We start from the raw sequence: 10,647 nt of genomic DNA, 5'->3' as shown, positions 1-10,647 counted from the left end.
AAAAAGTTAAAATAATAATGCAAAGCTAAAACTTGTGAATAACGTCTAGACTTCCACGTATTCTTTTAATACACTGCTCAGCTGTTCGCTTGTTATTTGTCCTGAGTCCCCGGTCAAAGAACTGCACAAAAAGCGGAAGAAGGGGGACGGATTGCAGCTTCGCGCATGCGCACTAACTTGTTTTTCACAAGAGCAGCGCTTAAAGTGAGCCGGTGGGGAGAATCTCCCCGTCTTTCATTGCAGACCATCAAGCCTTCGCCGAGACGTGATAACAGCATCCTTTGCTGTTATTCAGCTCTCGCATCTCAATGACACTATCCAGTGTTAACTCTTGCTTTTTTCATAAGAGATTATTTTCATAGACTTTTCCGTGTGACTTTTTTTTCTTGTTTTGTCTAAAGAACTTTGTACATTATCTTTTCTTGCCACCATGGTGCTAGGAAAGGTAAAAAGCTTCATTGTAAGCTACGACTGTCTTAATGACAGCAATGTCCCTGTTTTCTCGAGTGGGGACTCCGTCTCAGGAAGAGTTATTATCGAAGTCACCGGAGAGATTCGCGTGAAGTCTCTTAAAATAAACGCAAAAGGATTTGCGAAAGTTCGTTGGACAGAATCACGAAATGCTGGATCCAGCACTGCCTACACTCAAAATTACACAGAAGAAGTGGAATATCTCAATCATAGAGACATCCTAATTGGCCATGAAAGAGGTAAGCATGCCGATCAAACATGTAGATTTGTTCAGAAAAAGAGCAGATATGAATGTTCTGGTGGGATGCTCAGTGGTCCAGAATGACATGACATAGGCTTCTTTGGATGCTGCACAGTACTTGTTGACTGGTGAACCTGTAGACACTATTGTGTGCAGACATTTCAGTTCTTTTCACACTGTAATTATGCATTAATTTGCGGGACTTGATTGAGTTGTTTGTCAAATTAAAAACACCCAATATATGACATACGCATTCGTTCACAAGAACCATCTGGCAAAGATCATTTTCCGTTTAGATCTACCAAATGCGTGATGTTCAGCATCTCTTTTGTACTCTAAACAACATATCAGTATTCTCTCAGGTGTCAGCTGCTTGAATGAATGGTCAGTTTGCTCGTCTTGTACTACAGTTTTATTAAAACGATATTCGCATTCTGTGCTCTACCGCTGTATGTTGATTCTGGGAGAACAATGTTATAAAATAAATGCAGTACAAAGGCGTAATGGTACATAATTCGGTTTAATGTCTTAAGTTTCCACCCATTGTTAGAAGCGGTTCAATCCTGTTTTGATGCAGTGTCTAGTCGTTCTCTTCTCTGATTGGTGGAGGCGTCAACGTGTCTTCTATGACATCATGCTTTTGCGGAAAGTGGGGAAAACAGCAGCAACTTTGCACCAGTAGCTGTAGTAAGCAAGCGTACACTTATTATGGGGCTGAATTGAAATGCAGTCAAACGTTCATCAGAAAAAGGCCGACAACATATCTGCATTACTGTTCATTCATGGAGTTGGCCGGTGCAATTATAAAATCTAAAACGAACGTCCGATATCTTCACGTTGTATGTCTGTAAATACTTATTTGCATATTCATTAGGTCGGAAGTTTTATTGGCATTTATAGAACTCACGGCCTGGTTATAATAACTGATTCTTAGTTTCTATATGTTTGATCTGGCACCTTGAGTCACTCCAAACGTGCAAAAACGACAACAACTCAAAGAGACTCTTCGCATTCCAGTTTTTGCATCTGTACATGCTTTATGGATATTAATCACCAGACAGTTTAGTTGTCGTTTGTTGCCACACAACTTGCAACCACCGCTTTGTTCCACATTGTACTGCTGGCACCGAACAGGACTTCAACTCACATTACGAAATAACAAGTGGGCCAAACGTGGTTTTAGTAAATACAAATTGTACATGTTTTCCATAATATTTAGCTTGAGATGGAGAAACATTGTAATGTTTGCCTGTTGAAACTCTGTATACAAATCAGATAGTGCATGTTATGATTTTGTTAGTTGCATGCTTACTGTAATTTCAAAGAAATTAACTTCCTGTATATTTCGAATCGAAGTAATGTCTAATAATGTCGAAACAATGTCTAATTGTGACTTACTGCTTCTGTATGAATGTTTGGGTTACAATAAAGGTGAATTTGTTTTGGAAACTGATCGTTTTTCTGTCGTTTGTGATTGCTGGTGTGAGATTTTTTTTTTTCAATCTGTCATATTTTTCTCACGTGTTTTTGCTGAATGGGAGAAAAATACTCCACGCCGCAGCACACGCGTGCATTCAATGGGAGGCTTGTCCCTGCTGGTCCTGTGCGCGCGCGCGCGTTACCGCACACTGAATACGTAATGAGCGCGCCGGCACAGTGAAGCAGCGGGCTCCGGTTTAGGCCGGTCTTCTCTTGCTCGAGTCTGCCCTTGATTGACAGCTCCCTACTTGTTTACCGTGCCTCTGCTAAGCTGAATACAGTGCTGAGCTGGCGAAACGAAAGCCACCGGTGTTTTTCAGTGTTACACAAACAAATATTCGATTTTAAATGGTTATTTTATTTCACATTCACCTTCTTATGAACTGCCGTAGCGCTTATGAGTATTTTTATCTCCCTTTTAGAATAAACACATGTGACACAATGATTATACATGTTCATAATTCATGGGTGTTGAGGGTTTATGAGAATCAAACAACTTGGTTTATACATGTTCTTGATTTACAAGTATGCTCTTTGAATAAATTCAATCGTGTAATAAACAAGAAGATGATCAATGCTTTGGCAGGTAAGGTATATTTGGAATATTATTCTTTTCTGTTTCAGATGATGATAACTCCGAGGAGGGACTCACCACTATTCATTCAGGAAGGCATGAGTATGCATTCAGCTTTGAGCTTCCACAAACGTGAGTGGATGTGGCACCAGACCTAACATTTGTTCACCCGTTCTGTATGTCGTAATGCTTAATGAAATGTTTCTTTGTGTCGTGCACATGCAGACCTCTGGCTACCTCATTCGAAGGGAAGCATGGCAGTGTGCGCTACTGGGTAAAGGCTGAGTTGCACAGGCCGTGGCTTCTGCCCATGAAGACAAAGAAAGAGTTCACTGTCTTTGAACACATAGACATCAACACTCCTCTTCTGCTGGTGAGCGTTTGCATCATTTACATCCCTTTACTCAGCATTGGAGAATAACCATTATTTTGTATTCTAAAGTGTTGTTATTCTACTTTCACAGTCTCCGCAGGCAGGAACTAAAGAAAAGACTTTATGCTGCTGGTTTTGCACCTCAGGTCCAATTTCCCTAAGTGCCAAAATTGAACGAAAGGGTTATACTCCAGGTAAGCCTCCTAATAGTTTACATTTTCAATATTTTGCATCATACTAGGGTTTCTAAAAACTTATTTTGGTAATTGTTTATATTTTCTTCGATTTAACAGATTGAAATGTTTGTAAAATCTATTAATTGAAGTTACAGTTTTGTTATTCTGATTTTTATGTTGTATAAAATGACCAAAAGGCATAGTTGAATATATATATACATTTGTGTTTTTAATTTTATTGCCATTTAGTGCTTGTTGGATATTACAGATTTATTACAGTCTTTATAATTTATGGTACCTATAACAATACATTTTGTCTTCTCACAGGAGAGTCCATTCAGATCTTTGCTGAAATTGAAAACTGTTCCTCGCGTATGGTTGTGCCAAAGGCCGCCATTTACCAAACACAGACCTTCTTTGCCAAAGGGAAGATGAAGGAAATCAAGCAATTGGTGGCCAACATCCGAGGAGAGTCGCTTTCTTCTGGCAAGACAGAGACATGGAATGGAAAGATGCTGAAGATTCCTCCTGTATCGCCCTCCATCCTGGACTGCAGTATCATAAGAGTGGAGTATTCACTTATGGTAAGCCTTGTGCTTTTTTAAAAATGTTGTATTTATTTTAGTTTGTACAATTCCCTATCTTTTTTTTTATAACATAGTTTCAAACAGCTGAAAGATCGGTTCCTCGAAGGGCTCCTCCACACATGAAGCACTATGAATGATAATGAGATTATGCCAAGTTCTACCCGAACATACTGATAAGAAGATCAGCTTAGAATATCTAATGAAATTCAGGTCATTGAGTGCTAATGACCTATTAACCCTTCAAACCAATCTGTTACCGCTTTACTACTGTAATGGTCAGGACCAATGATGCTGACTTTTATATCTGAATATTAGAGTTTACTGCTTCAGTTTATTGCTCAATTCGTTGATATACTGAGAATGCTGAGAAGCAAACAAATTATTTAGTTTCTTGCCTTTTGGCAGAGGCTGTTCCTCTAAATTAATTGGAAATTCTCTGGCACAATGAAAAGGTCGTCCCTACTCAATTAAACAGGATCCTTGTATTCTTAAATGACTGAATTGACTTATGTCATGACATATTGATTATCATCCAAATATCGAGTCTGTTACAAGTGAGAACAAATGAGCTATGTACATTTTCAACTCTTCAAAAACTCAATGTGTATACCTATAAGTCTTAAATCTCATCGTGTTCTAATATCTTATCAATTTATGAAGAAAATAAAACACATTCTGTTTAACTTTGAGTACAGCTCTATACTAAGTGTAGAAGTACAGCGATATATAAAGAAGTACATGTTTATCTTTCTTTTTTTTTTTCATGTGCTAAAATAAATATTTTTAAAACAACCCGCAATCGTCCAGTAGTTGGCAGTGTCACTTATAAAGAAATACCATCGTACATTTCACCATTTTATATAAATAAAATTATATATATATATATATATATATATATATATATATATATATATATATATATATATATATATATATATATATATATATATATAACAAACTTGCGCTTTTAAACCCGCTTTCAGATTTTTTAAGCTTGTTAATTTGTAAATGAATATTCAAAATGCATAAAAGTTTTCTGTTGTCTGATATTTTAGTTTGGATGTAAAGTTTTACATACCATAGTTTTTTCATATTACTGCACAATACATGTTGTTTGCATGAGCTTTTGGATCTGTTTTTACTGTCATATTATTAAATCAACATTCACTTATTAAAAATAATTAACCAAATATCTCAATATTTTAATCTGCAGGTGTATGTTGATATCCCAGGAGCCATGAACCTGTCTTTAAACCTGCCCCTGGTGATTGGCACCATTCCTCTCCACCCCTTTGGCAGCCGTACATCTTCTGTGAGCAGCCAGTGCAGCATGACCATGAGCTGGTTAGGCATGGCCCTCCCTGAAAGGCCTGAAGGTAAGCAACATCTCTTTTATCTACTTATTTTTAAGGGATGTGTAAAGAATCGAGATTCTGCATATACTGTATGCAGCTCATATTATGGGATGCTTCTTAGACCACAGGCTAAGATTATAGACTGCTCTTCTAACTTGTGGCTTAGTGTTTCTATGAATAAAACATGCAATGCCCTATTTTTAATATTATCAGCCTTTTTTTTTATCTGAGCCTTTTAATGAATTATTTTTAAATGTGAATCCTTCAAAAATGATAGAATTCTTATCAAAAGTACATTCTAGTATACTGTTTTAGATTTTTATATTGTTTAAATATTATTTGTTTTCTTTTTATTGTTTTAAATCTTTTTTTATTATTATAGGAAAGTATCATTTGTCAAATGTGTCTAAATTTGATTAATTTGTGCCATGAAATGGTCTCTCTCTCTCTCTCTCTCTCTCTCTTTCATTGAATAAAACAGCAGTAGGGTTAGTTGAGTGCAGACAAGAGATGGGTAACGTGGTTGGCATGACAACAGTATTAACATTGGCTTGTATTGTCCTCAGCTCCTCCAGCCTATGCAGAGGTGGTCACAGAAGAGCAGAGGCAGAACTGTCTGGAAGTTTCGCCGGGGCGGGAGAACTATGATGGCCCGCTCTTCGCCTACATCCAGGAGTTCCGCTTTCGCCCTCCCCCACCCTACTCTGAGGTAAGCTTCGGGTGTAGTTTTGGCAGCTAAAGCTCTGTTTGCAACCTGTATTAAGGTGCTTTTTGTGGATCTGATCACAAGTGGAAAATGGAGGCACTTTACACCTCACACCTGGTGTTTAATTGTGTCTATTTTGTCCTTACTTCTAAGACGAGGGAGGGTCTTTTGGTGGGTATTGGCAGGTGTCTGATCTTTCTACATAATACTTAAACAAATGATGCAATTTTCTTAATTTGCAAGAATAAAATCACATTAAATAAGTAGTCTACTTTATATAATGATAGATAATTGCTTTATATTATTACCAGTTAACTCCTATTAGGCCTGCACACCTTATTCTGTTTTACAGTTTAAACATAGTTTTCATTTTCTTTATCTAAAATTGGTTAGGCGAATATATCTAAAGTAGGATAAACTGCTATGGATCAGGAATTGATCACTAGAAAAGATTATTATCCAACACTTGCATTATCCAAAGGTTTTGAGGCTTTAACTGGAGTCACTGAATGTTGCTTTGAATAGAGTAATATTGTTAATTACATTTAAAGCTTATTTTATACATAGTTCAAAAATCTATTTTCCAGTCAAATACACAGACCTTTTTTGTGCTAAAGGAAATTATTAAATATATAGGGCCCTATCATACACCCTGCGCAATAAGACGCAAGATGTGTTTGGCGTATTTTGTTGCTATTTTCAGACCAGCGCAACCCTAATTTTTATGCTTTGTGCCATGTTGTTTAAAAAGCAAATTCATTTGCGCTATTTTGTAGACTTAATGGGTGTGCTGGTATATAAAGTATGTGTGTTAAGGCGCATTGTTGGTGCGTTGCTATTCTGAGAAACTAAAATAGACTGCGCTGTTGACAAAGTAAAAGCTGTAGTCCAGCGCAGAGCGCATTAGTTATGCACCTATGCAGGTTCAAACACTTAATACATATATATATATATATACGTATATATATGTGCGTATGTGTTTGTTTAGTGCTGTCTATGTTTGTGTATGTGTGTGTGTGAATGAAAGACAGTGTGGTGCTGTGTATGTGTGTGTGTGTGTGTTTATACAGACAGCTTGTTATAGCCACCCCCCAAAATACAACACTGTGTATGGAAAGCATTGTCAACAATGCACCGTTATGCACCGAGATATCGAATTGAACCGAATCGATGGCATTATAATCGGAACCGAACCGTGAGACCAGTATAGGTTCACAGCTCTATATATATAAATATTAATGATTGAAAAAAAATGTTATTTAATACATACATATAAAACCATTGCCTCCATGCCTGTCGAGTTTTTTTTTTTTTCAGTTTATTCCTGAAAATTTGCATTTTTATTGTAATGTTCTTTTTATTATCAGTAGTAGTATTATTTATTATATGCATATTTTTGTTTTAATTAAAACAAGTTGTCGGGTTTTGGAGACGTCTGCATCACCATATGGGCCCTTATCATTATTAATTTATTAGTTTCCTGGAAATTAGAACTGAATTTAGTAATAGTTTTAAAACAAATCTTTGCTCTTAACAAACTAAATTAAATATGTAGACTAATGGATGTCTTTAGTGGAGTGCATGCAACACCGTTTTCTTATCCATGAAAGTGAAGAGTAAAAGTAAAGATGCCAAATGAAGGAGGGTCATTCTTTATCCTCATGCTGCAGATGGTCTGTTAAACTTTTTTGGCTAGTTAAGCATTCACTTTTTCCATTCAGTTTTTGCACTTACAAAGTCTGCAATGTAAATGGCAAATGCGCCATGGTGCGATGCAGCTGACTCTTAAAGTAGATGGGAAATGAGAATGTGGGAGATTGGTTTAATGCTCAACACCCACTCATAATCTATTAAGAGATTAAGCCCAACCCTCTTAGACCACGTACCATGGCGCAAACCATATTTTTCTGTCCTTAAATTAGCAAAAATGGATTTGGACATGCCCTTAATGCTTTTGCGCCATGCAACATTGCGCCTAGATCGTTTAAACAGAACCCATTGAGTCTAATAAGAAATCATTCTACTTCGTAATGTTTGAGCAATCCGGTCAAATGCACGTTCAAAACCTTTCACACCTGTACTTTGCATTATCTACTTGTGATCAGATACACATTGTGAACTAGGCACAGTATATTGTTATTTTAAACAGGTAGCAGCAGTGTTGATATGCATTCATCTCACAGCCACTGTTTCCTTCTCTATCAGATCGATCCACATCCAGATCAAGCCACATCAACTGCAGAGCAGAGGCTCGACACCTGCCCATCACGCTGAAAAATGCATGGCATGAGTCCAAAGCAGTTGGGCTTGAGGATCTTTCACTTTTGTTTATCTCCCGATGACAGCGATTGCTCGCTCTGCTGTCACCACTAAGAGAAAACAAACCTCTATGGGGAAAATCCAGAAATAAGGGCGCAGGAAGTCACTGGCAATTTACCCGACCCAGAGATTTGGCCCCCGTGGATGGTACACGCCCTGTCGGACTAAGCCTGCGGAGCTTTGTCAAAGTAGTCGATTTTCTCACACTTTTCAGTAAAGGTTGACAAAGAACACGCAGACCTTGTCCGAGATCTGAAGAGAAATGCAAGAAAAAGCAGCCATTGGCAGAACAGCCGAGAGAAGCGCATCATCTATAGTTTTGGACTTCTTTTTGCACAAGTTTCCTCGCTTGAGTTTGAAAATCACTCATTGTTTTGTTGTTTTCAACATCTTGGGGTGAGCCTATAAGAAGTTTTGCTTGAGCTGCACAACTTGCAAACAGCGGATGGATTTCGAGGAAAAAAAAAAACAGACTGATGTAATGCACTGATCTGGTTTAAGCTCTAGTTTTCATTGATCGTCGATAATCTGCTCTTGCTGTCTAAAAGCTCTTGCGATGTTGCCTGGCCAACATGAGTGTGGCTTTTGTTTTCCGTTCTCCTGTTCACATGGACTTTATTTTGGGTTCTAAATGTAGAATGCCTTTAAGCCAAACATGGTTTGCTTGGTGTTAAATTTGTTGCACATTTTGTTTGGTGGAAAAGCAACACTCTGTTCTTGCCGCTCATGTGCGCGATCGGAACAGAGAGATAAAACAGGGTGGGGTTCAGGCAGGCTGCCTGGAGAGTCTGTTGCCTTTCTGTGTAGCGTTTAGCAGTGCAGGCTTGGAGATTGCACTGCCTAAAAAATAAGCACTCAGTCTCAGGTGATCTTCTCACTTGCCAAATGGTGAAAACAAAACAAAGTAAAAAAAAAGTCTAGCTTATGTTTCAGTTGCACTGTTTCAGTTCAAGGAAGGAACTTTAGAAGGAAAATCAGATTCCATATTGACAAACTGATTCAATAAAGACCGAAGATATGCACAAAGATGACGAAGAAGGCAGCTTTCAAAGACTTCTAACATTCCCTTTTTGTCCTGCTACACTGGCAGACTTACATTAGCTTAAATGTTTCTTCAGACCAGTGAAGCCAGAAATGAAACAGATGAAGGCACAAATGCTTAAAAAGGCAAGCAGAAAGAGGACTCTGGATCTCGAAGTTGAAATGAGTTGTACATTTGTTTTAAAAACTCTTTCGACTAAATGTAGTTAGGCTCTGAAAATTCTTGGCCTTCATTAAGCACTTTTTTTACTATGTCTGGATGAGGTCTGGAGAAAGTTTGGCATTTAAACATTTACCAATGTAGATATGTAGTGTTTAGATTTGTAGTCCTAGTATACGTAGACTGATTCAGCATTTCGTTAGCGGCCTTGATAGAGAACTGATCTTAACATGATTTATCATTTACGTTATCCTCACTAATCATTATCTCGTCGTCTTTTACTCCTAGAGTTACTGTTTAGTTCAAAAGGACAAAAAGGGAAACCAAAAAGTCCTTTAAAGCAAGCATTGATTATGACACTTAAAAAAAAAAAAAGTTTTAGTTTTTAGTTATGGGTTCTGATGAATACCGTTGGGCATTCAATGTTTGTTTTCCACACAAACAATTTAATATAGATCTTCTCGTCACCATTATTATGGGAACAATAGCTGTAGCACACCTCAGAGAAAAAAGGACTGAAGAAATGAATCTTCTCTGTTGTGTTTTATAGTTGAAGCACAATTGGGCACTAAAGAAAGAATAAGCTTCAACACAAAAAGGAAAGTGCTTCTTTTTTGTGGTTGGTCAATAACACTATAGTCTAACGCTTGGCCTTCCGTGTAGTCCAATGTTAAAGCTAACCTCTTGATTCTGTCAGGAAACACCATAGCGGAAATATGGTTTGTTTTAGAATTTAAGTGCAATATTTTCCAAGTTTTTTTTTGGTCTCAGTTGTATAATTTGTCTTATTTCATTGTGATTTCATTTCTGCGATCGTTATGAACATTAAATAATGACTGAAATATGTGTTCATAATGGTTTAAATTTTTGTCTTGGTTCTTCCTTGGAAATAAACTAAAAGTCCTTAACTTGTGTTGTGCCTTGTTTAAAGCAGATTTCACTTTACAATGATGATATTAGTGCTGCACATTTTAAACTTCAATACCTCTTTTACAATATACACAGTTCAAGTCAAAATTATTAGCCCCCCTCTTTAATTTTTTTTTTTTTTAAATATTTTTCAAATGATGTTTAACAGAACAAGGTAATGTTCACAGTATGTCTAATATTTTTTTTCTTCTAGAGAAAGTTTTATTTGTTTGATTTCGGCTAGAATAAAAGCAGT

General features: G+C 37.1%; 1 protein-coding gene across 1 annotated transcript; it reads left to right on the top strand.

Moving 5' to 3' along the window:
• The first annotated feature begins 248 nt into the window (after positions 1 to 248).
• arrdc3a (arrestin domain containing 3a) lies at positions 249 to 10,390 on the top strand. The gene is made up of 8 exons (NM_001080029.1): positions 249 to 710; positions 2,816 to 2,897; positions 2,991 to 3,138; positions 3,230 to 3,332; positions 3,642 to 3,898; positions 5,115 to 5,277; positions 5,823 to 5,965; positions 8,168 to 10,390. Exons 1-8 carry the CDS (start codon positions 431 to 433, stop codon positions 8,234 to 8,236), a joined length of 1,245 nt encoding a protein of 414 aa, NP_001073498.1. The 5' UTR covers positions 249 to 430; the 3' UTR covers positions 8,237 to 10,390.
• Positions 10,391 to 10,647: the final 257 nt, after the last annotated feature.

Source organism: Danio rerio, chromosome 5, assembly GCF_049306965.1.
Source record: "Danio rerio strain Tuebingen ecotype United States chromosome 5, GRCz12tu, whole genome shotgun sequence".
NCBI classification, from domain to species: Eukaryota; Metazoa; Chordata; class Actinopteri; order Cypriniformes; family Danionidae; genus Danio; species Danio rerio.
This window is presented reverse-complemented; position numbering and strand designations above follow the sequence as displayed.

Coding starts and splice junctions, on each gene's coding strand:
- arrdc3a (NM_001080029.1), top strand. CDS start 431: ATGGTGCTAGGAAAGGTAAAAAGCTTCATTGTAAGCTACGACTGTCTT. Junction 2,898..2,990: donor AGCTTTGAGCTTCCACAAAC/GTGAGTGGATGT, acceptor GTGCACATGCAG/ACCTCTGGCTACCTCATTCG. Junction 3,139..3,229: donor TCAACACTCCTCTTCTGCTG/GTGAGCGTTTGC, acceptor CTACTTTCACAG/TCTCCGCAGGCAGGAACTAA.